The following is a 27994-nucleotide window of genomic DNA, read 5'->3' on the forward strand; positions in this document are numbered from 1 at the left end:
GCCATCTCATTAGATGCATCACTAGTTGCTGCTTGACGCATCCAGACTTCACGCCCATCATCACTTCTTCCCACACTTCATGACTGCTTCTAATATAAGTACCTTCAAGGGCTTGCAATTATCTTTGACGTAGCGACCAGCGGGGCTGCGCTCATCCCACTCCAGCCGGCCGTGGTAGAAGTACTTGGTCTTCGACCGCCGACAGAGTCGGTAAGGCAGTGGACCCAAGATGCGCTCCATCATCGCTAAATGCTCGCGGTTGTCGTGAGTCTGCACGAAAACCGCAAAAAGTACATGATTACACGTTATCAGCGTTTATTAGCGCCATGATTGCCGGCACACACGATGGGGCACAACTTTCTGCGTATCCCGGAAATTCCGTGCATCACGAAAAATGGTGTATGGTGCGATAGCATAGAAACTTTAGGTAGATTTCTGTTTTCGCAATGTTGGGAATGTTGGCGAGGATATGATTATACGCTCTTAACAACCAGATATTTAGGCCTGGAAATTTTTTCTCACGCAATAACCTCTGTATACAATAGTAGTTTCAGACATTTTAGGCTACATTCTTACCCTTAATTGGGTAATGTGCTTTGATTACGAATGTCAGCTTTAATTCTATTCGACAACTGTTAGTGTTAATAGTTCATAAAGTCGGCTTACAACAAAACCTGGGTGTAGCTATTTCCGTAATATACTTGTTTGTTTGTAAATCATGGTTTTAAAGTACTAGATTACTATTGATCTTGCACTCAAGCAGTAATCTATAATATTATTATCCACAAGGAATGAACACTTACCTGGAACATGGTGATACCTAGGTAAAGTTCAAATATAATACAACCAATGCTCCATATATCGCATGGTTGTGACCATCCTAGTTCTGTTGAAATAAAATAAAATAAAAATTAGATATATACATATCTGCATATAATGTCACTGCTGCATATACATAATATAAATATTTATCTAATATCACAGACATGTACATATCAATATGCACATAATGTTACAGATATATATAAATGTGCAGATATGTACCTAATATCACCTCTGGCGCTCTGTAGTGTCTCGTTGATACTATGGTGCTATGATGCTCATGGTCAAATGTTGCTGAGCCAAAGTCAATCAGACGGATTTCTGTGTTTTGCACCCGCTTGAATTCTTTTTTCTACGTAGGATAACAATGAAACAAGCATATAATAGAGGGATAAAATGCATGGGTTAATGCAAGGATGTGTATTACACAATATGGGGTGCATGCTTGTTACTGTAACAATATTTTTTTTAAAGTCGTTATATTATTCAAAAAGGAGTAAATGCTATCAGAATGTATCATCATGATCATATATTATGTGCATGCAATCGCACAACAACAACAACAACAACAACAACAACAACAATAATAATAATAATATAAATAATAAATATAGTAATGATAATAATTGTAATAAAAAATTCAACAATTTTGGAAATTGAAATAAATAGCAATATTAACACGAAACAAAACAACAAAACATTGAGGAACTGCTACACAATAGCCTTTTCTACCAACCCTATGTTATAAAAAGTTCAATAACCCAATCACAATGCATATAAATATCTGGTACCTTATCAAACAGAAAGTTAACCCAAAATACTGTACATGCAAAAAAACAAAGAAAGAAAGAAAGTACGAATATAATATGGTATGCGTGCATGTAACAAATCAACTAAAGCCGTTACTTGTTTACGGCATCCAAGGTTCTGTGTTCACTCGCAGTAACTAAAAGCAGACGGGCAGCAACGCCCTTATTGTCACTCACCTGTTTATGTCTGCTGCGAGAACTACTCACCCGTTTGGGGATTTGTTCAATCATGTATTCGGAGGAAACAAATAGGATATTCTCTGGCTTCAGGTCCGTATGGGTAAGCTGGTTGCCATGCAGAACTGTAAAACAGACAGAAACGGTCTCCTTTTAAAGATGATAAAATGAAAGAAATGCTATATTCAAGATAGCAATCACCTTAGAAAGTACACACTTTTTTATTTAACTGGGGCTATAAGTAACTATGGGCCTCGTCTGCTTCCCAGCTAGGCGTCACTGTACTGGATTCAGAATTTCTTCTTGGATGAATCATATCAGCTATGCGGTGAAGGAATAGCAGTTTTAGAATAGTTATTTAAAAGATAAGATTCTGCTATCATAGCATGTTGGGTATATTAGTATAAACTCCCAGAGCCCATATGTATTCCTGCTTTTGCATCTAGCCACAAATCACAGTACTAGTGACTAGGATTTACTATGCATAAAATGTTGGCTGCAGAGAAGCAGGCATGGCATGTATATAGTTCTAGAAGTACGAGTATCAAACATCAGTAGTCTGTAGATCAATCTAATTAGAATCATTCACTACTCAAAATGTACTGAAAATTCTCAAATAATAACTAATAACGCAGCCCCAAAAGCGGAGACATGCTAATATAATCACAAGTTAATATGGATAACTTATTTTTATTGGATTTATTATTTTGTAATTAGGTTATATGCACTAAACTGCCCTTAAATTTTGGCACATTTTGAAAGGTTTATACTTCAGCTGCATATACAGGAGTGCTATTACAGTGGTGAGTACAGTATACAGTGTTGTATGCGTTAAAACGTTGCAGAAAAAAAACGCAGCAGTATAATGTAGGTTATTTGAGACTATTGTTTTGAGGTTGAACAGACCTTGCGTAAACCATATTTCCGGTGCAAAGCAGAACCTAGGTTATTTAAACAAACTGTTCTACAGTTCGGGTAGACACTGCCACTGTTGTTGCATAATTAGTTTTCAATCCTGCCTATAGGTAGCTCTAGGTGTAATAATCTCGCACCTGTTCCACAGGAATTTTTTCTCGGCATCTGGTCTAGTCAGTCTCTATAGACAAGTCTAGGTATGCGAGATCCTGTGCGATTGCAAAAGTAAATTCCCAATAACTGTACTGTATTGGTACACTGTATAATTTGTGACAGGTATCTAACTCTTACTATAATTTGGCGAATGTTGTATGTATGTATGTATGTTAATGAAAGGCTCCGTCAGTTTTGATCCAAATAGCGCCAAATTCACAGAAGAGATCGATGAATACACGGGACGGGTTCTAAACTATACTCGGTTGAAAACGGTAAAAAAGGCTTAAAAAAGACACACAAAAAAAGGTAAAGATTTGCCTGAAAATAGGGGGCGCTATATCTTTGCCTTGCTAATATTTCGCTGCCTGTGAACGTTGTGCTGTAATATTTCGCCGTCTGTCAACGTTGTGCTGCATGTAAGCCCAATAATGATTTTTATGATTTTTGTAAGCCCAATAATGTAATTAGAAATAAGCATGTAATAATGAAGTCAGATGTCAATGTCAAGGTCAACCTCTTCTCTTATCTCTCTGGGTATTGAACAGTCGGTACCACATGCATCACAGTCACTAAGCCCGCGCTTAGCGCGGGTTCCAGCTAGTAGCAATAAAAAATGGAAAGAGAAGATAACTGTAATAAAAACACTGTGTTGTTTCAGTCTTGGAATATATACAAATTGCACCAAGTTACCTGATCCGGTAATTAAAATAATTATTCTTTCACAAAATTCATCGTGTATGTAGATGCCAACCTCAGAAATGAAAAAATTGCTGCAGCTATAATAATTTAATTTTTGGACAATTTTAGTTTAATAATAGTATCGATTTTAAATTCACCTGTTGATTTATATCATACATTACAATAATACATGATTTTTGGTTAAAAAAAAATTTAAAGAAAGTATTAATTTACCTGCGATGTTGATATTTTTAGATTGAAATTGACAGGATTTTGATATTTGAATTGAACATGGAATGATGATATGATATCAAAGTTAACACACAAATGACCAAGAAATGGGTGTAAAAATATGTGGTTTCTCTAATAAATAGTTATAACCGTCAAAAACAGGACGAATACGAGAAGAGCAAAAAATAAACCATCCTACTACTTTAACACATGTAATGAGACATAAATATTGAAATCAGAAACTGGCCCTGTATGAAAAGAAAATGCATGACCTTCAGCTTGCATATTCAACGACTTACTAGAAAATACTAAGCCGACAGATATTATACATGAAGCCATGGTACATGCTATCTCCATATGGCGTGCGTATCCACTTAAATCCCGTTTAGAGTAGAAGTTCTCTCCCGTCTACATGACAAACATGTTAACATGATAAGTAGGTTTGCCTGTTGCAGCTGCGCCACGCGTTTGTCAAACTTGTCAGAGAGGGATGGTTGATGAATATACGCGCTTAGGCGGATTGTTGCACAATCTTATATTTCTTGAACGAGCTCGCGCGCGCACACAAACGAAGGAATGCACGCACACAGACAGACGCTGCACGATCTGCCATCCTCACTCGCATGTAAAATCCACAGCGTGCGTGATAGATCAGCTGGAGAGCTAAAGAATCAGAAGAATTCACTGGCGTGCGTGCGTGCGTGCCTGTGTTTGACATGCAGCACACAGCAGAGATCTCGTTATATATAATGCTCTATAGAAGAATATCGCAGTTAAGAAACGCACTTTCTTTCGTTCTTGCTTGCCTCCCTCTGAGTCTCTCCATTTTAGTCACTGACATATGTCCACTCTCTCTCTCTCTCTCTCTCTCTCTCTCTCTCTCTCTCTCTCTCTCTCTCTCTCTCTCTCTCTCTGCATGTCTCTGACGTCTGTCTCTGCTCTGTCTCTGCTCTCTGGTCTCTTGTCTCTGTCTTCTGCCCTCTCTCTCTCTCTCTCTCTCTCTCTCTCTCTCTCTCTCTCTCTCTCGCTCTCTCTCGATAAGATTCCCTTTCATGTGCTCATCCAGTTTCTCGATCTCCCTCAATTTTTCCTCCCTCTTTAGTTTTTCTTATCTCAGTTGAAACCATTAGCTGCCTTCGCTTCTCTATATCAGTGTCTATCAAAATTCGTTTTTTCGTACCAAAAAGGAACTATCGAGCATGTCGATTCCTTTGTGAAATCAAAAGTGGAAACAACACTGTCGCTCCATGTCAGAACTCCCATCCCATCCCTGTCCTCTTATTTTCCCTTCATGACCATATAAGGTGAAGCTGAACAATGGCCATTCTTCGTGCAAGCTGTTCTTAATTAACCGTTGTTTTCGGCCGTGATTTCTTGTCGCAACGCACGGACACCGATCACGTCTGCATGCATGTGGTCATTGCACAGCTTTTCAATGCATCAAATCACGTCATACAAAGAATAATTTATAGCGCACACAACAACTGGATTGTTTTATGCAATTATGGTTAGCCTTAATTAGAAGATACGAGAACAACAAACACATTACTGCCCTCGCTTTGAGATGTACCGCGAAGTCGGGTCTAATAAACCGCCAAGGTGCGAAGTTCACTGAGACAGCTGCATCAATTCCCTGCGCTAGGTGCGAGTGCGATATCGTCACAGCCAACAATAATTTCAACTTCATCTAAAATAAATGGACGCCCCTCGCTTCCAATCTAATATCAATTAGGGTTCGCGTGCCAGCCATCAGTCACCATGCGCCCGTTCGTTCGCATTGACACGCTCGCTAGGGAACGATTAGAACACGTCCAGACGTACCATGAAACACTGTCCTTTCATACAGCTTGCATGTGTTAATATATAACTCGATTTATTGTGCCAAAGTAGACAAAAAGACTATACTTCTTCCGACAATGAAATTGCATTAGCATTGCATAGCATGGCATTAGCATTTAGTATGAGCATAAAATGGCATTGCATGACAAGAGCCTCTTTGTAACGGTGTCATAATGATACAATCTCACCACCATCTGGTTTACCTATGTTAATGAGAATGTATGTTTAAAAAATGTAGATGGGTGAGAACGAGACCCAGATGCCCCCTCCCCCCACATCCCCGATGTGTTCACAGATAGGTGAATGTTAAATCGAATCTGAAATGCACAAACACCTAGACTTTCATAGACTGCATGAGGCCAGCAGTGTATACATTCCAGTCACTTCCACACAACTTTACATACTGCAAATCGCATAATTAACGTTCACTGAATCCACCGATAAAGTTTCAAATTAAAACCTTTAGCAGAATATCTCAGTTCAGAAAGTGTTTCACACAAACTATTCATTATTATATTTTGATACAATTAAGTGCTGATCAGTTTTAGTTACACAACATCTACTGTCACTATATTGTTTACGGTATTTTTGATGGGTAATCTTAAAGTTATGCATCTTAAACTGATGCATTCTTAAAGTTATGCATCTTAAAGTTATGCATAAGAAAACAGTGTCAACCTTAATTAACTGTGCTGCAAAATGTTTGTTTGTTGTTGTTACTGCTGCTGCTGATTCGTCGTCTGTTGTTGTTGCTGTTAATATTTGGAATATTATTTTTTTATCTGGTTACTCATTCCTGTCTTTCTCCAGTAACAATGTGTGTAAACGTTGAAACATGCAGATATTTTAGGCTCCTCCCATCAACCAGGTGTCAGCTCCACCATGAACTACGGAAGTATTTCTTTGTCGAGTCATAGCTGACGTCTATAACCAGGTGATGCAAAATAGCATTTCATTTTAAATTGTCCACATAGCAAAGAAATAGTCAAGAGAAGTGATTAGCTGAGTGCTTTTATGCTTTGGATTCTCGTGGAACTCTTTGGAACTACTATCGTATCAGAGACCTGCGATAACAATAAATGCAGAAACACTGGAACAGAACAACATATTTGCAGTCGCAATTCGTGGGCGCATTTCCACGTATAAATATCTGCATATAACACGTGTGCACACGGTAGGCTCTAGTTAATTTTTTATATGAGCTCATGCATCTCGTACACCACTGTGTGAAAAAGCCAACTCAATGGCAGCTATCACTGCGCAGTTCAAAATTCCTGTTAAATAGACTTTAAATTACAAACGCTAATGACAGCACACTGGATGAAGGATTACAGCATTACTGTCACCATCAATAATGAAGCATGACAGATGAGCTACTAAGTATAATCTCTACTGTATCATAATTACAGCAGGAATCACTACTTAAATGTCTAAAAGTATAAAAAATGGTGCGAATTACAGCAAGTGTTAATTATTACATTCGCCACCTACACCTTGCAAGCTACACCTACACCTTGGCTTCATTTCGAATCAGCAGATGTGTTGCTTATCTTTGTATTTTACAATAGGCTTTATTGTTAAAAACTACAATACATATTCTTTAAAATATAAAATACTTTGAATATGTGTACACCTTATAAGGCACACACATGCAGGCACTGCGCACACGCACCCACTCACACATGCCTGCACACACATATAGACACGCACAAACACACACACGCACGCACACACGCACGCACATACACGCACATTTGAGTAAACTTACATTTGACAGAGTGGCATAGCTGATAGGCTATGTGTCGTACTTGGTCCAGTGGATACGGCTGGTAACCATTGTCCTTCTGCAACAGCAAAGTTGTCACGTGTCTTTACGTATACATAACCGACAATCAATCATTATTTTTGCACTAATTTGAATATTTGACTAGACCTGATAGAAACTTACAAATGCAATAGCATCCAAAAAAAATACAATGCCCAATACATTTATCGTATTACGTGCATGGAGTATGAACAAGCCTTATTGCACGCGAAGCTTTTATCAAATGCTCACGTAGCAATATTCCTTTATACTGCAGCATCTAAGATGCTAACACAATCTGTGCTACTTAACAAGTTTCTTAACAGACTTAAGATGGGAATAGGCATTGTGATTTTGTGCTGATTCTGTACAGATTTCATTCGCGTTGGAGTAGATTTAATCAATAAGAGGCATCACGCAAAACATCCTGGCATGACAACATGAGAACCATTCAATCATGGTCCCAGGCGTCATGTAAAATGCAGTCCTCACGAAAGTACATATAATGTTCAAACGCTACGCAAATGTATGCGATTAAAAATGCATGTGACAAAATAGTGTGATAAAGTAGAGCGGGCGACTCTAGCTCTCTCTCTCTGACTTGAGTAAATTTGCACATTGTGGCATGCGATTAAAATTGGTGCAAAATCAAACACAGGTGCAGTCAGTGTCACCTAACGGCATACACTAATCATAATACTGTACAATCATTTAGCCTTAGGTCCACTGAAGTCATATACAGTAAATACCACGCCGCAAGAAAAATTCTTTCCAGATAAGACCATGCCAGAATAAATTCGCTCTCGTAGAGAAAAGTATAGTACCTTACCAGCTTGTACCACTTCATACCACTATATTAGTATATCTGCAGATGGCGCGCACGCATTGAACAATTGAGTCACATACAGTCTGTCATCACTGTTACTACCGCCAACGATTTTACAGCTCAATTATATTTTTACGAGGGAGAAAGGTGCTTTGTGATGAAGTACTATAAGACCGTCTCGCTTCAATTGCGTCCATGCAATCATATTAATATAACATGCAGCTTAATGCAGTTACTTTGCGTTACTTGTTACGTTGAAAATTTCACGCGCGCAACTCCGGTTGTTGTGGGACATTCATCCAGACTCTAATTGATTTTTTAATTACTGCTGTTCTTTATATTGCACGCGGCAAAATCAATACTAATATACTCCACATTAATGGCATAATAGAGGCCTCGCTACGTAATGAAGAAACGTGGCACGACCGCACATAGCTGACACAAACGAGCTCGTAAGCACCTTCAACCTCGTCATGGTCACAACCGTCACCATCACAGCCACAAACTGACTTCAAGCAATCGAGTTTTAGTTATAGATTTTTTTAAATGCGTGCGTGCGTGTTTGTGTGCATTCGTGTGCTCCCGCGCACGTGTGCGTGCGTTCATGCGTGCATGCGTGGTGGTCACACGGAGCTCCCATTGGTTCGGTCTGGGTGGCCACCATGGTGACAGACATGCAGACAGCTTGCCTAGCCGCATTAAACGTTGGCGTAATACGCCACTGCTGTTCGGTCATGATAACTAGAATAACCAACCTATCCTGCGCTTGAGGGAATTTATTAAGGCTTCCGAAGCCGCGTACCGATTGCTTGTACTGGTTAGCTGGGAAATTTTTATGATCAATCACTAATCTTGTAAATCCCCTTCACTGGCTAGAAGTGGCGCTCTTTTTATACGTCTGCTTACGCAATCATGCCAACCTTAGAAGTGCTACTCGTTTCTCTGCACGTATTGTTGCCAGTGATACGAGTATGCATGCTCTAGAGTTTGATACATTACCAAAAGTAATTTGGAGTTCGATACATTATCAAAGTCATTATCAAGTGCATAAAAACATTCTTATGTACTCTTGATATACTTGTATGTATTTGTAAGAATTACTGAATTTTTTAGTCTGTCAGTTCAAGAAGTTTATAAATGGACCTTTGACGTGTAATGATGCTGACTTTTACATTCTGCTACATGCTGACCAGTGGTCATACCATCACTAATTGGAAGACGAGATTACGTTTCGCTTCTCACTAGCTATTCATTGGTGGGTTAATTTGCATCAAGCACGCACTTACCAGAAAGTCAAACACGCTGAGGCCCAGAATCTCAAAAGCAATGCACATATGTCCGTGGTAGTCGAACCAATCCAACATACGTACGGATAAACTGCAATAAAAAAAAATCACGTTAGCATATAGCTCAGTAATAGTTCACAGATTAAAAGCGCAAACAAACCGAAGCTTTTAATACGTACTAAAGCAATGGAATGTGTTTAACAATCCTCTCTCAACAAAGGAAAAAATAACATTTTCTGTTTATGATTTCTAAAAAATAGAGTCAAAAATGCTTTTTGAGCAAATGCGCGCGAGATGCATATATAGTGAGTGATAACTTGACGAAATTGTGGAATTGCGTATAAGGTCACTGAAGCCCCCAACGGACAAGGTGAATCACTTATAATTCCACTGCTTACCATGTAATAACTGATCGTGAAGATAAAATGTTTAATGGAGAAAAAAAAACGCTATTATGGACATTTTTGCCAGGAATGCAACCGTGCCAAAAAACATTTAATAAATAATATAAATATTATAAACAAATAATAATTTTAGTAATTAGTTATTAGTTTAATTTTAGTTATTTTTAGTAATTTATTCATTTCAGTTTGAAATGACATTTCCAAAAAAATCATGATGCTTATATTAAAAAGCCAACACATTATCATCCACGGATGTGTTAAAAGCATTTTCGATATCTGCACTATTGACAGATCATTGTAATGGTTTGGATATTAATCAATACATGCATCATTCCTCACAGATCATACAGACGCTAGTGTTCTTCGATAGTTATAAGCAGGCACATTTGTACAATTGTGTATAGAATTGTACATATTGAACAATTGTACACATTGAACATGTTATATTGCCCAAATAAATTGACAACATTTTACAGCACAACGTAACTGAAAAGACAACATTTTGATTATATCCCTGGTCCACCTACAAGTACACAAAGCCATTGAAATCCTTGGTAGAATTTTTGTATACTGATCACTAATTTTCATAATTACAGCTTTGAATTCTGGCGTTTCATGAAACAGCTTACAAAAAAACAGTGCAAAGCACAGTAAATAATTACAAAGCAAGAGCAAATCCAACAGCAAACAGCTAGACATTCACAATAGGTATCACACATTCACATACACTTAAAAACTGCAACAGTAAACAGTGAAATCGCTGCTTTCCGAATGATCATGACCATAGACTCAATGTTCGCCATAATTGGAAATATTATACGAATTGAGTGTAGCATTCATTGCACGCAGCATGTTGCCTATATAGCTTTCAATTATGGGAAAGCACAAAGCTTGCCCGCAAGAACATAATGGACTATATCGAAAGATCAATGAACATGCACCAATAAAATTATATAAGAATGTTCACCGATGATTGAAACAGCTTGCTAGTAAAGACCCGACCACATACACTCATAAACCGCAAGACCCTGGCACAGAAAATCAACTAAACATTATTTTGCAAATGTATATCCATTTTATTTCTTGCAAATGCTTACCAATTAATTTTATTTGTTGCTAATGGTTGACAATTTTATTTATTATCATTTGCATGGTGCAAATTGCAGAAATACATAATGTACAACCAGCCATGCATTTAGCAGCCTGACAGCGTTTATTCCAACACAGGAAATCGAGTTTTGCAAACCTTAGCTTAATTATTAGCGTTGCAAGAACGTGTACCAATGCGAGACTGTAGCGCCACACATAGTTCGTACAGAGTTACAGTTGCACGTTTAGTGGACCGAAACATGCACTCTAATGCACAGGACAAACGATGCAATATGAATCACAGGGAGCATTTAAATTATTTGAAATCTTTCTCTCTTTCTCCCCATCTATCTATCTCTATCTCTATAATGCGTATGATATGCGATTAGTTAATAGTGTATATTGCTTACGTGCCATGCACTAGTTATGATTATATGTAATGCATATACATTTAAATAAGTAATAAATCAATGAGACACAACAAACACCAGACATTATAAGCACCATATAGTTCATGTTACGGTGCACACATTTATCTGAAGTTGTTACTAAGTTTATACATGCACGACAGCACAATAACTATATTGTGCTATATTAACACATATTGTAACTATATTGTACACATTGTAACACATATTGTAACATAATAATATTATACAATTATCAACGGCCTCGGTGAATTAATCCTTGACCAGGTCCGTATATAGTCACGTGTCGACCTCATCACAGGTCGATAACCGTTTTATTATATGGTTAATAAAGAAATTTTAAAAAAATTGAATGTGTTAGTCAATAATTTAATAATACATTTAATAAATAAACAATAATACATAAATAAACAATTTAACTAAATAAATAACAACAAATAAATAATAATAATATTTATATTTATATTTATATTTATTATATTTATATTATTTTATAATATAGCTATCTGATTGGCTGCTAATCTTCGATATAGAAGCGGTATAGCTCGATTAGCCAGCGCTCACACACCAACTTTCTTCACGCGAGGTGTACTCGTTTGACACGCGCGCGTCAACTCGGCATGAGGTACGGACCTCCAAATGCCATATGGGCCAATCAGATTCAAGCAAAATGCGCTACCATTTAATAATAACAATTGTAACTATATTACACTTAACTGCATTGTTTCTGGTGAAACTTTCATGTGATTTGGTGGGACCATAAACAGGCGACGTCTCAGTTGCTTAAACGATAAGACGGCTAATCCTATCTTTAACTTGCAAAGCCCATGAATGCGTACATGCAGCACATTGAAAGCCCATAATTTTCACAGCACGCAATAACCAACTATGGACATTGAAATGTACGATATTTGCATTTCTAACTGATGCACAGATGTACGTATTTATTATGTAACCACGCCCATCAAATTTGCATAATTATATAGCATACTTTGTGCATAGAAATTTATATGTTTCTGCCAAAATGGCATTACATTATGCCACTATGACAACGTTTTCACAATCTCCATTTCTTGTCGGGCGTAAAAGCTTTATAATATTACGTTTTATTATAATTACGTCTCTTTACAATATACAATGACAGCTTTTATAAATCCCGTTATGCTGCAAAATCCAACCAAGTTGGCATAGCTACCCAGCTATTTTTTCAGGGATACAGCAGGGATGTATCAGGTTATTTGCAGGGATGCGCCAACCTGACTATAGTTATCCGCACAGGTTTCATAGAAACACACGCTCACGCGCACACCCACAACATACACGTACACACACGCACGCACGTACACACACGCTCGCATGACGCACGCACACGTGCGCGCATAAACACACTGTCATCAACACTGATATAACAACGCCGGGCAACATTTCGAACACGTGGGTATGAAGCCAACACGGTTTTTGCATAATTAAAAATGTCCCCTCCTGTGATTGATTTCACGTGTAGAGATGAAGCTGTACAGATTGAGCAAAAAGAGAAAGAATAGAGGACTTGTGTAAAGATGTGCGAAGGAAAATTAGCAGAGGGTGAAAAGAAAAAAAGGAAAGGGGGAGAGGGGTAAAGCCGTAAAGGGCACAGAAAAGGGAGAGTCCGGCAGGAACTTTCGAGACACCCTGTGCATCTAATTCTGGCTGGGGCTGTCAACCTGTACTCTGTATTCGTCCAGATGGCCTGCCAGATCCGTGCTGAATTGTGAAGGGGCTTAGCATGCGATGTAAGTAGCTTTGCCTTCAGCATGCTTCCCTAACTAGTTGAACATTGACAATCAATACTCAGAATCACACTTCACGCACAGTGTGCTATGGCATATGTCATGCTAGCTGTTTTAGGGTTTGCCCATAGCAGATTCACGTGTGAAGACATTAATCATGGCAAGTCACATTTCTGCAAATTTCTGTAATCCATGCGAATGTAGTTACAGTTCCCCTAGCACGTGCGGCCGCTAGCATATGAACCTGATATAACACCACATTGAAGTAACTTTCATTGCAAATCTAAATGCGGGGATCGAGCTCCGGTAACGTTCTGCATATTAGCGACGTACTATATATGCAATATAATATAACAACGTAACGAACGCTATAATGGTGCTTCCTCAGAAACCCCTGAGGGCGAATGCATCAGAATTGCTACTCTTGCTTTGCACACAAACCTAGAATGATTCTCTCTCCCTCTTCTCGATTTCCCCACCAATCTCTCCCCCTTCTCTATCTTACATGCACGCACGCACGCACGCACGCACCCACGCACGCACACACACACACACACACAGACAATTTATTTGAGCAAAGTGACGTTGTTGGCAACTAAGCTGGAATATATGGCAACTATAAAGCGCGTCTGCGAAAGTAGCTGCTGCTACTTGGTGATTTATTCCTTGGAAACAGCAGCTAATTTAGGAAGTAATGTCGCCCGTGCAAAATGGTTGTTTATTACGCCACCTGCGGGAAAGTGCGGCTTAACGAGTCAGTACTTAATTAGGGAGTCAACGAATAAGACATGAACGTAAAATGCATGTGATACCAAGCTTCACACATGGATGCTCCAAAGTTTCCCAACCTAGTTTTCGATTAGAACCTAGTCCGCCCACCGTTACCCGAGTCCATGCAATCAGTACGTCGCTAGCACCTGTGTTGACTTCGCTATAATACATACCTGTCATTGATAAATGACATCGCAGCGATCGCATAATTAACGTTTTAATGAAATTTGCGCACTTAACTCGTAATGTAACGTGAATATATACGTGACAGCCAAACCCACGGACAGAACAGAAGTTACGTGTTATATTTATGCAACACATGGTGAGAAAGCTCTGCTTTGCCGTTTCACTAAGTGATTTTTCAGCTTTGTAAATCAAAACCAACACAGCACCAATGCACACTTGCATTTCGACAATTTTTTATTCTACATCAAAATCATCATCTTATTTCATAGTTTTGAAACAACTCCTCAAGTTTCGTTGAAACTGTGCATGTCAATAAAATCGAGTACACTAAACTAAAATCATTCCCAATCAAATTCGCTGAGTTTTAACATTTCTTGTAAAATCAGATATATTTAGTGTTTAACGTAGGACTTAGGTTGGCATTGGCAAGACGTCTATGCATCACTCATTCATGGCGAGAAACATTACCGAACTCTAATGGTGACGACACCTCCAACGAATCCCCCTTTACGATCGCTTGTACGTACATGCACGGGTCTTATAGCGCGCGCGCGTGTGCATGCGCGCGTGTGTGCATGTGCGCGCCTAGCTGTGTATCACGGCGTGTGCGTGCCTGCCTGCTTTCCAGTGTGTACGGGTTTGCGTCTACATGGCTAACATACAACTTGATAGATCTCCATGCATAGCTTCGTCCATTGCTCCACAACGTGCCTACGTGTATTACGATGACGCACATCAGCTCGTTAGCTATATATAATCAAGAATCGGACCAGTAAATTAACCGAAAATGTTTCATCGTGGCACCTTGAGGGAATACTGGTCGCATTTGCATTGGTGTCAGTGTACCGTGCCCCAATGGATACTCGCGCTAATCTAACTAGTAATAGCCATTAGCCCTTAAACGGGACAGAGCGTGCGCACGTACCTCGGTATGAGAGTACACGCAAAACAACTGCGACAACGATGCATTCGTCACGCATTCATGGCCAAGCTTCATGTGCAGCTTGCCTTTCTTCTTTATGCATATAAAGAAATATTCTTCGGATGTCTGCATGTTCATAAGGGTGATAACCTGGGGCGAGTCGACTAAACGGCACCGATACGTGAAGCTGAGAATGGGTAAACGGGCAGCTAAAGTCAGCACAAGCAGCACAGCATCCATACATCTAACGAAGGGCAATTATTACATGGCATGATGGTCATGTGTGCAATATACTCGTGGGAAATATGTAACGGGCAAGCTTAATTTCTCCCTTTATTACATCCACACTCGTATCCACCTCGGTGAAACGATTGCCGGTCGACGCGTGGCCCTATTTTGCCGCCATGCACCGTCTAGCTCATTTCATCCGAGTATTTCATCATGCAGCGCATCATCTAACGTATTTCATCAGCGCGCACTGCTAGCATAATCGTTTGAAGCAGTTCAATCGTGATTAGATATGGTATTGGAGGTAAATAGGCTCTGCGCTGGATTCAGGTGATAGCGCTGCACGCGTGAGCACCGCCGTTTTAACGATGCCAAATTATTTTTTTATATAAAACTACTATTAGGTTGAAATGCAAGCTTAAATGGCAACGATTTATCTATAGCGCGGAACTTGCCAACACTACGCCGTAAGTCAGATTAGCTTCGTTAATTCAATCAACTACATTCAGTCAGGTAGTAGGTAGCTTCATTAGTTTTGGAAGGTTTGCTATTTTTTTAAATATAATCTACATCAACTAGATATTTTTTAACAGGATATAATTAATCGATTTGTACTGCCATTGACAATGCAGAGTTGTAATTAAAATAAACGTGGCTCCAGCGTTGGTTGCTTTTAGTGTGCACTGCATGAAGCTCGCAATAGCTTGGTTGGCAAAAAAGATCGAATTAATACTTTACATAAACGCTCTTCTATATAGACTTTAACTTTTGTATACATGTCTAACTAACAGCCTAGCGCGGAAACATAAGTATATAGGCACTATTATAAATGACTTAAGCGTGCATTGGGGCATTTCAAAATGTAATCCAACAAAGTTCATAACTCCCTTACTTGGATCAATAATACCGTCTTGTTTTGATCTTATCAGTGCCCACAATTATCAGGATTAGGGGGGGGGGTCCTCGGTAAATAGGTACAAGGCACAGATCGGTACACGGTACAGATAATAAAACTGGGAGTTACCGCACGCGTGTACACGTACAAACCGCATGGTGGCAGGAATTATACGGCAATTTATTTTGATGAAAAATTTACTGCGAATAGATTCGACGTCGTTGGATTTTCCAACACAAAGTGTGAGCAGGCACGCCGACTTTATGTAAACCTTAAATGCCCCCATGGAAAGAATCCGCGCTCGTCTCTTTCCACCGAATTTATGCTTCATTGTAAAACTAAACCCATATGATTCAATCAATTATGCATTGACACGTTTCAACTATGAGATTTCCACACAAAAATCCAAGCACACCCGCAAGGTTATTATTATTATTATTATTATTATTATTATTATTACTTTTATCATCTTTATTGTTATTATTAACAATTCGACAACATACGAAAACAAGACTGTCTGGTGATTCAGCGAACGACGCTGTCTGCATGTACACGCCACTGACTATAGCGGATGATATGTAAAACTAATTAACTATTCATGAAACTAAAACCAAACTTTTCATCTGGCTAGAATGAAACTAGACTACTTACAGTATTATCATGTCTGCAGAGTATCCTCCTCCATAGTAATTAACCGACATAAACGCGGAAAAATCCGTCTGCGTCACACCTTATATACAATTACAAGGCCCGCGGCAGATGATGATTAGAGACTGGTAAGTAATTAGCCTTCTGATATACGAAATTAAAAACATCTAGTTTCTACAATTACGAATACATTTTTTTTTTCAAAAATGGCCCAAATGTCTAAATGTTAGAATTTATTTCAGTATACGTAGTTAGATAAAGCTCACTCTTACCTCTCATCACTAGCATGGTACAGTCTAGTAGGCCTAACTATACCCTTTGACATTTTTCCGTAGGCATCTAGCTCTTTGAATTCTCCCATCGCGTGTATTACTACCTCAGGCAAACAAAAGACTGGCCACTCAATGATTTCTCAACTATCCAAGATATGATTCCCAAAAGACTCAGCTTATCAGCAACAGAATACTCTCTAATGCGATTTAGAAATTAGGCAAATATCTATATTCACATAGGCAGAGTGCGTGCCTATATTTCCCAAAGCTGTTGATAAAAAAAACTATAAATCACGATTAAATGCGGCTGCACTTAAACAAAAGTAATCGTTTCATATACTATCGCAATTCAGTTTGCACATGCAGACTATAGGACTACATTAACTGCAATGTCAACGACATTGCTTTTGTCATAAATTTAAAAACATTTCTATTTCCCAGAGTGAAACAAATCAAATAAAGCACGTCACCTCCCACCCCAGTGAGCGTACGAGCTTTATGAATACCACACCGACATTTGCCATGCAATGATTGTATATAAAGGGTATATATAGCACGACTGTGAATTGAATTGGTGCATGATGCTGTCATATTTTCGCGTCCGTCACGATAAACGTATTACCTATTCCGTAGCGCAGTCTCTCTATTTACCGTCTATAGACAGCAGGTCTAATTGACAGAATGGTCCTTTGGTAAGCAAAACGGAAATCATTGCTGTCCAACACAACTTCTTGAACTGATACTTGCCTGGACGGAGCTAGGGGAGGGAAATTGTGGGAGGAAATGGAGAGGGAGGTCATGTTCGAGATGAGCGTGCGAGTGAGCGAGAGGGGCGAGCGAAAGATATATATATATAAATATCATACGCTCTTGATATATATAGGGGGGAGTGAGAGAGGGAGGAGAGGGACTCTATTCTGTTATTCACCATCCATGGAGAACAAGATGACTGACTCCTCAACCCCGTAATACGAGCCCGCGCAACGCGCTGACAATATACAGAAGACAATACACAGCTGGTTGGGGATTTACAACTTCACGGATTTCTACAACAGTATTCACGACCTCTGCGAATTCAGACTATTCAAGCGCCGTATGCACGCTTAAATTACCAACCGGTTTCCATTTTCACGTTGCGAAAAGCATCAACATTAACTGCCGGTACTTTGAGCACGCAGACAAGCACACAAATACCTACGAGATGCATCCACCACGCCACAAATTGCGTGCAGGGCGCGCGCGACAACACGGGAAAAACACCAATTCAGAGCGAAACGCACGTAGAAGCTTTAACGTTAATACGCCTATTTAGCACCTCGGCTATACACGAAATGGTACGCGTGTTGTGCACACGGATGTTTTCGTCTTTTTCGGAGGCTGCAGTCACGGTATATTTTATTAAGAATGAGAGCACAGACATTTGCGGAAATATAACGCACGGGTCATATACGCGCACACTGCACATGCAGCCTGGTACGTAACTGAAACTGAATAGGCAAAATGATTGATGTACACGTGAGGAAGATTTTTGTACTGGGGACATGCAGCCACGTTTCCTGATATGAAAAAAAATGAATTAATAATAAAATGCCAGTAAAATTCATGACCAAAAGACAGTTTGTGCCACGTCTCTGCACAAAAGAGCTGCAAAAACAAGGAATTCGACACTTTGAAGGATCGAGGGAGAATTGGCAACGATGACAGCGACGCATGGGGTGCTATGCGGAGTGTAGCCTCTGCGACAATATTTAGCATAACTCGGTACAGTTTGCCAGAAATATCCATCGAGCCAATATAATTGATGTTTGCGCAGATCATCTGTCTGCAGCTGGAATGTAAAGGATAAATCCACACCAAATGTCAGCACTTCTACTCTGACATGCATGCACGCCAGCATCACAGCATGGTCTGAGATATATGCGCGCACGAGAGCAGGGGCCATGTTCAGAAAGGCTTCTGACGGGAGAATGCCAGTGCCCCCTTCACCTCACTGCTGCATCGCATAATACGAAGCGTTTATATTCCGTTTACTACAGTGGGCTATATGACGCTGATAGCACGGAAAAGCGTGTGTGGGTATAGAGAGCATAGCGGGTAGTATGCTGAACCATTAACTTACATTTGGAGAGCAGAAGAAGATTAAATTTGCAATCATTTTCGCGTTGACAAGGTATTAGGCAAACGGCCTCACTCGACTTTTCACCATATGTCAACGAGGCCATAAAGCCTCAGAATAAACCAACGGATCCTCCAAACATATACATGAAACTGTTTGTCTATAGTAATAGAGAAAAGCAAGTAGAAGAAGCGGAAACTATATAATTTGCTCAGATTATCAGTTTGGTGATCAATTGCATGCTTTTAAAAGTCTGCAAAAATGTACATATAGTCAAGAGCTAATAATATTATTAGCTCTTGATATAGTGTAGGAGACTGCATGTTGTTTCACCCACTCGACATGAAGTGTGCCAATATCACGCACACACACACTCACGCACACATGCCCACACTCGCGCACAGGCATGCACGTACATACATACGTACATACATACATACATGCACGCACGCACGCACGCACGCACGCACGCACGCACGCACGCACGCACGCACGCACGCACGCACGCACGCACGCACGCACACACACACGACACACACACACACACACACACACACACACACACACACACACACACACACACACACACATACATATATACATACAAAAGCCCGAGGGAACTCGCGCGCGCTCGCGTACGCACGCACACACGCATTAACAGCCATGCTCCAGACAGACAGCTGTAAAGCTACCAGAAATAGCATGACCCAATGTTATTCTGAACAGGCAGCCTACCGCACTTATCGACAGAGCTTCACTCACACAATTTAGCAGCTGGACTTTGGCTGTCACCCAGCCCCGACTACCCAGCCCCGAATTTGTTTATTTACTACGTACTGAGTCCGTGTAGTGTTGCTGAACAATTGTGAACGTTAAAACAAAGAACACGATGTATTGTGGTGGGTATGCGTCATGAGGTCGTGTAGGGGATAAATTATCCATACAGCGACCAGTACACTGAAGTGTACAACGGCAGTATATTATTTATATACCATTACTAAGCTAAGGTAATCGAAGTTTAAATTCCAATAAGTTTCATATGATTTTACTTGTGGAGTTGAAGTCGTATCTGATTTCGGCATCTACCACAAGTTCGTGCGATCACGCTACCACATTAAATTCTTCTAACAACGCACGATAAAGCTAGCAGCCTCGCACTTTTGACATCTACACACTTTATAACAATATTTACGAAAAAGTTTCAATCCACTTAGAATGGTAGTGCATGTGCTAGGTTTTCGATATAAATCAATCTATCAATCGTAAACTGCAACATTGCTCCATAATTTCTTACGAATTGTTGACGATTCTTCTTTATATTCTATGCTAAAGCAAAGAGAATATATACGAAAAGTATATAGTTACAAACCAATCTACGAGAGAAACCGAAGAATAAAAAGCAGAAATAAAATCAATCGATACCACACGCTCACTTTTACAAATTCGATTATTGCAGCGCAAATTACACGAGTTTACACTTTCAAAACAAAAGTGTAGGGCAGGCTGAGAAACATGACAGAACGAAAGGGTTTCCTCTCGAGATTATGGGTTGGGCGTAGCTAGTATACTCAAATCACGTTCGGTACATTTTTCTCATTTTCTTTACGGGTCTCCTAACAATTTCCCCTAGTCAAAAGCAGCTGGCAATCAATCCTCTTGCGTACCTGCACATATCTTACCATTTCTGCTAAAAGTAGTCACTACCCTAAAACCTCCCAACCGCACCCACTAAGACCGCCCAGCCAAGAGCGCGTAAACAGTCTACGTGCTATTGTGCTCTTGAACTAACCTTAGCCATAGGCCCAGCTGGTGGCTAGTATATAATTAGAAAAAAATTGCGAAACGCATGCATACAGCTATGACACGACATGCGTACAGAGTTCGATTGTTGCGCAGGTACAATGCAAAGGTGCACGAGATAGATGTGCTATGATCGATCCAGGCAACAAACCTTTCTCTAATTTCGGATCGATGTTCATGAATAAAACGTCGATTCTAGATTTCACGACTCGCTTACACTGCCGCCATGAATTCGGACGTTATCCGCATAATCGCACCAATCTGATCACGCGAGCATTAAATGTCACAATGCCGTTCGCCGACTCTGTATAAAGCGCGCCGCGCTTTCGTGTCAACTCCCCGTCAAAACTGCCGACGGTTGGCTTCAGGGCAGGCGACAGCACGCACGTGGTGCGTACGTGGCCTGCGCTCTGACGCGAGCCGCAAGGCTACACAGCTCACCGCACACGGGTGCTGACACTTATCGTAGGCGCGATCGTCTGCGAAAGCTTCTTACACGACAACACCTCAGAGAATAAAAAAAAAACCGCCATGTGCATAGGGGGTAAATTCTCCCAATCAGGCAGTGTAATCGCGTTCAGATTTTAGAATCAACAACACGCAGGAATCTATGGGGTCATTACATATGTTAGTATTGGAAAAGCAATGTTTAAAGCACTTTAGGGATATATGCCAATGTTAGTAATCAACATCGCCAATTATGATTTTATTGCCTTACAAATACCAGAGCAGTATTAACGTACGTTACAGACATGACTTCCCAAACAATATTCTACGCGTCCAAATGTGTTCGTTTGTCGTTACGTATAAATAAATAAATATATAAATATATATATAAGGAGAGAGACAGAGAGATGTAGCTACGATAGAACTTTTGAACAGGCACACCATTTGTGATGAAAAACATCAAAAGAAATGTGAATCTTATGGTTTACCTATACAAAAACCGCAACGACACGTGTCCATGTTACACTAACACGTACTACTAGTAAGAACGTCAGTGTTTCTACCAATCAATGGACACGCGTCCATGTAACACTAACACTAGTAAGAACGTCAATGTTTCTACCAATCAATGGACACGCGTCCATGTTATACTAACACTAGTAAGAACGTCAGTGTTTCTACCAATCAATGGACACGTGTCCATGTTATACTAACACTAGTTAAAGAACGTCAATGTTTCTACGAATCAAATGGACACGAAACTATGTTACGCTGTCACTACTTGGTGCTACTAGCCGCTTGACAGCCTACTAACCATGTATGAGAATAAAACGCGAGCGCAATGTGACCAAACATGGGCTCCCAATTCAGCATACACGCGCGTGTAGTCGCCCATCGGGGACGCGCGTGCGCGCAGAAAGAAATCTGACGTCAATTGCGTAGAATGTGTCACGGCAGCGAGAGCGGTGCTCAAAACAGTATCTTGCGATGATAAGTGCACTTGAAATGCGCATCGTTCGAGCAGCTCTTGATCGATTTCGCTCGCGATAACGTTATTCTGACGGCGAACAAAAAAGCCGCCTGCTTATTCACCGGCGCGCATGCAGCCACAATTTAGCATGGCAAGCGATAAATGCACGGCTTACCGACTCTCCGTCATTATTTTCACTCTGTCATTATTTTCGGCATGGAAATGGCAGGTCGGAAAACGCGCATACGAATCGGGCACTACGGGGAAATGGCCGGCCCAATGGCGAGAGCGAGCTAGAGAGCTATCAGGCGGGCTGCAACCTGCAAACGTGCGTTGGAAGGAAATCATTTCACCGCCACGCGAAAAACAGCATCATTACCTAAACTAAATAGCAAGCTGATACTTGCCCAAAGTGCTTGCTAATTTCCAGACCTCCCATTTATGGTGCGCGCAACGAAAATGGGCTTTTAGCATAGCGCACCTTTATACGCACTAAAGCACGAGCAACAGCACACTATAAAAGGTATGCCCATGGGTTCCATAATCCATAATGGCACGCTATATTTATGATGCGCATTTTATACAGCTAGGTACGCCCGTGAATGCATGTCTGTACATATACCTCATACATATTATGAATCCATTCTCGCATGATGTATATCGAAGACGTTGACATGTAAACGCTGTATGAATGCATTGCATGTCTATAGCTTTTACCGTTTCAGATCTTTCTCGTGATTAGCAAATCTAAAGATATTCATGTAAATTCTTTACCGTAAAATAAACATCGTGCGTACGTTCATCATTACATAAAAACGCTTACGCAATGCCAACCGCCCGATTTACCCGGTTTTACATATAGCTGGCAGCATATATATATGGCAGCATATAGCGAGTGACATCTGATAGGTAAAGAGATGCAGTGCGCGCATATAGACATGAATGGGAGACGACATTTAGCATGGCAGCTGCAGCTGTGATTGGCGAGCTCATATTCCTAACAGGTGGCGGCCGGGTTATCAATTCTCATTATTCTGACTTCCGAACGTAGGCAAAATAAAACGTTGCGCTGACGCACGAAAACTATACGTCGACACGGAATCGAGCCGATGTACAGTCTGCGAGTATTGTAGCCGATAAGTTCAATAAGACGGCGCGTGTGCCTCGCAAGAAGAAACTAGAAACGAGCAGTTGTCGCCAACTACATGTATCCCCCGTGATCTAGTATATGAATGGAATCTCTCTGTAAGGACGTAGAAGGCAGGTAAAGTTAAATAAGTCACAAAGACAAAGGTTTGTTAGAAAATTGATGTGCCTCAGATGTGCAAGTATATGGAATCTGGTTACCCTAGGAGGCCGAAGATGAAATGTAAGTCGACGGTGAAGGTCAAACTAAGGTCAAGGGCAGTGGTGGTTTTGGTATGCGACAGACCTTCTCCCCAAGATGTGTAAGCATACCAAGTTTGGTCGCGCTAGGTCAATTAGGGGCTGAGTTCGAGAGCGGAAGAGAAATATGATCAAGGTCATGGTAAAGGTGAAATAAAGATCGAAGTGACCTGGTGGGCAGTTTTTACCCGATCTCGGATCATCTTCAAATTTGGCATGAAGGTGCGTTATGGTAAAGCGAAGACGCCAATCGTTTTTGGTGTGGGCGGAGTCATCGTTGCCATGGTAACAACATTTTTGTGGAAATATTGTAGAACCTGTAACTTGTGCTGCTTTTACCCGATTGTCATGGAATTTGGCACACAGGGCCGATATAACATGTCCTAGTACTTACTATTATATATTATATATATATATATATATATATATATATATATATATTTGATGACAATCATAAATTTAAATACAAATTTTAATACAAATATTAAATTTTTATTTTTATTTTTATTTTTAAATTTAAATTTAAATATAAATTTAAATATAAATTTTAATACAATCGGGTAAAAAATGCAGAAGTTACAGTTTCTAGAATATTTCGACAAAAAATGTTGTTACCATGGCAACGATGACTCCGCCCACACCAAAAACGATAGGTGTCTTCGCTTTACGATAACGCACCTTCATTCAAAATTTGAAGATGATCCGAGAAGAACTGCAGCCGGTAGAGCGCTCACAAGGAAATCTCTACGGCGGCGGCGGCGCGACGATGCCAAACCCATAGTATCCCCACGAACTTCGTTCGGGAGATACAATAAATACAAAAATCTAGCGGGCTGCATGGCCTTTAACTAACCTACAGACCTCTCTGCGCTCTCATGTGGTATTCATGCGCTTACCTCGTTTGTTAGGGGACGTAATACCTGACGGGAAGGGGGACGGGGGTCAGCCGCCTTGATATCTATTTCATATCTAACCCCTCTTGATATCTAATTGATATCGATCCACCCCCCTTTATATCTCTTTTATATCACGACATTAATGACATTAAAGTTGGGAACGCTGCTAATGGAGCATCACCCCATATATGGCATATATGCTACGACTAAGAATGTCTACTTTCGTCATCGAAAGCAATGTTCCCTCCACTCTCCTGACGCTGAAGAATGCTGGGGGGGGGGTATTTGCAAGGATTTTACAGCCTTACGTGCACATGCATTCTGTGCCAAAAGACCACAATGGAACCGCATTCGCCGCACGCTATGTGCGCGTGCCATATATTTTCACCGCATCGGACCTATTGAAAACAAATTAATCTCGCAAATTTCGAACTGTATATATCTATAGTCAATGTCACGCGAATGCCCTTTAACCTGTCATTCAGCAATTGGCAGAAACCGAATAAAACTACTGCTTAACACTAGTACGTATTGACCAACCAATTAACTGCTAATTATAGAGAAGTCAGACAGACAATAGCTGCGTTTGCGTGTAATATAAGTACATTACCCGCACGACTAACAACATTTTTAAATATCCACTCTAAATAATTATCAATGTACATTATCGTTCTAACATTTAAAAAATAGTTTCTTCATCATACGTACGTGTAATTTTATGATAGCAATGAATTATAAATGGCAGCAATAACATTACGTACAGTGATGCCATGCTGAATTTAATCTGTGCTGGCGTTTTTTAGAAGTCTTGTTATATCGTCTATAATACACTAAATACTGCTATTTCATCATACCCTAGCTCTAACTTAACTTAAGGATACTCTCAAGGTTTCAGGCAAAATTTTACCGATTTTTCATTTTTGACTTTATTCGATGACTAACATTATGACTCAGGGTTCATAGTAGTAAGACACATGTTGAAATAAGGACTTATAAGACCCTTTCTGGAGGCCAAAATAAGACTTTTTTTACGCGATTTCTGATAGATCGCCGACTATTAAAGTACACTAATAATATTTATATACACAATTGCACAGCAGATTTAATTATTCCGTGTTATGTATACAACAATTCTTACTCTAAGTCGAGAACAGTTGATAAAACAATGTTGAAAATGGTCCTTTGGCAGAAAATAAGGACTATTAAGTACTTTTCTAAGATTTTACCAAAAATAAGTACTAATAAGGGCCCTTATTTTAATTTTTGGCAAAATAAGTACTTATAAGACTTTGGAAGACCCGCTACGAACCCTGTATGTGCCACCTCTGTATATGCTCATTTCTCCATATAACGGTACATGTGAACTTTTAAAGCGTTTTGATTGCCCGCGTACACGCCCTAACATTTTTGCAGGGCGCCCTTCTCTCTGGAGAGCGTTTGCAGGGCGTTAGAAGGGCGCCCTGCAAACGCCCTCCATAAGTGCTACGCCCTGCAAACGCCCTCCTGAGACTTTGAAATTTTTAGCACGATTCGAGAACGCCCTGCAAACGCCCTTCTGAAACTTAGATATTTTAGCGTATGCCCTGCAAACGCCCTTCTGTAACTTAGATATTTTAGCGTATGCCCTGCAAACGCCCTTCTGAGACTTAGACATTTTAGCGTATGCCCTGCAAACGCCCTTCTGAGACTTAGAAATTTTTAGCACGATTCGAGAACGCCCTGCAAACGCCCTTCTGGGACATAGATATTTTAGCGTTGATTCAACAACGCCCTGCATACGCCCTTCTGAGACTTGGACATTTTGACAGATTGAACACTTACACTACCTGGCAAATGCTATTCTTCTGTCATATAATATGCAAAATAGGAAACCCATAACTCTTGCTACAAAATGCACATGTACTTTATTTTCCTTCGGTTTGTGACCACACATATACTAGCTGATATAGTAAAGACATATGATGTATCAAATAAACCAACATTTTAAACAATCAACTCTTTGAATTAGTTTGAAATTTAATTTAATTTAATTTAATTGAAATTAAAATAATTCAATTTTATTATCAGTTTGCTTCGTAAATATGCTTAAATTAAAATTTACGCGATGACCGTTTCAAAAATGTGATCGCGAGAAGACTAACGTAAAAACCGGCTTGCAGACTGAATTGACCCTCAAATGTCACCTCGACATCGACAAGAAATCAAACATTGACCACTTTTTGTTTTTAGTTAAAATTAACTTTAAATGAATTCTTATTATGTTGACTTCTTATGAAGTTATGTTTATCATGTTAATTATGTTCATTATGTTATCTTCAATAAATACATAATAAATAAATAGCTATGCATGCGTCATATGTGTTCATCGTACAGCAACCGCGCGATGCATTATGGGTAAAATGCGCCAGCGATTAATAATGGGTGAGCAGAAATTATATTGTTATCATTACAAATCTAGCTAAAACATCAAATATACACAGTATCAGTTTTTAAAAAACATACAAGAAGGCAAGTTAATATGTCTACTATTGTTGTTGTATAGTATTTGTCATGAAACGTGAATAAACAACAATATCGCATATTTTCCTATTACATACATAATATCGCATGTCACATGACATGTATATTTAGCGACATTTGCTCTCAGCGACCAGACCAACCGCTTTGTCACTAACGATACTCCTAGCCGGAGATATACGGCTCCTAAACCTCTCGCTCCCACATGGCCAAACGCCACGCTCGCGAATCCAGCTTCTGCACCATCCTACACTCGCCTAAAGCGTTGGGCTATTGTGAAAGTTCGGTTTTTTCGCGATAAATTTATGAATGGACGGTGCTGTCGGTTATCATAGTGCACATTCGGGGGCTCGACTAATGCCCTTATCTTCCATTATCTTTCCTAGCACGGCTAACGCCGTCATGATGGAGCCCGGCTCCATCAAGTTTGTTTACAACGCAGCTCCAGTTACTAGTGTAAGTAAGCAGTACCCAAATTTGGCACTATGACATCAATTATCACGCTCCAAGTGGTGACGGAAACCGATGAGCCAAAATGCTTACCCGCTCGTAAGGAGTGGTGGCAGAAAGTGGATTCGAGGTGGCGTTTGCATGTGGAGGGGAAGGTAGGAGCCGATATCTCCGACCTAGGAAGTATGTATTGACAACGGTTGGTCTTGTTTTAGAGAGCAAGAGTAATTCTGGCTGTAATCAAATACCATCAATAT

The 27994-nt window shown here is 40.0% G+C and overlaps 1 protein-coding gene across 10 annotated transcripts in view; it reads right to left on the minus strand.

Annotated features, from left to right (window-relative positions):
- Window positions 1–27994, minus strand: part of LOC106809550 (serine/threonine-protein kinase Doa-like) — a 104828-nt gene that overhangs the window by 4360 nt on the left and 72474 nt on the right. For 8 of the 10 annotated variants that reach the window (XM_014812676.1, XM_014812690.1, XM_014812667.1 and 5 more), the window contains 6 exons: window positions 9544–9634; window positions 7396–7471; window positions 1809–1933; window positions 1045–1174; window positions 804–886; window positions 103–270 (listed from right to left, as the gene is read on the minus strand). In XM_014812676.1, coding sequence (XP_014668162.1) covers window positions 103–270; window positions 804–886; window positions 1045–1174; window positions 1809–1933; window positions 7396–7471; window positions 9544–9634 — 673 coding nt within the window. Of the gene's footprint in view, window positions 1–102; window positions 271–803; window positions 887–1044; window positions 1175–1804; window positions 1934–7395; window positions 7472–9543; window positions 9635–27994 lie in introns of those variants that run through there. The other 2 variants (XM_014812684.1, XR_001393889.1) reach the window with 2 other exon arrangements.

Source organism: Priapulus caudatus, unplaced genomic scaffold, assembly GCF_000485595.1.
Source record: "Priapulus caudatus unplaced genomic scaffold, Priapulus_caudatus-5.0.1 Scaffold15, whole genome shotgun sequence".
NCBI lineage: Eukaryota > Metazoa > Priapulida > Priapulimorpha > Priapulimorphida > Priapulidae > Priapulus > Priapulus caudatus.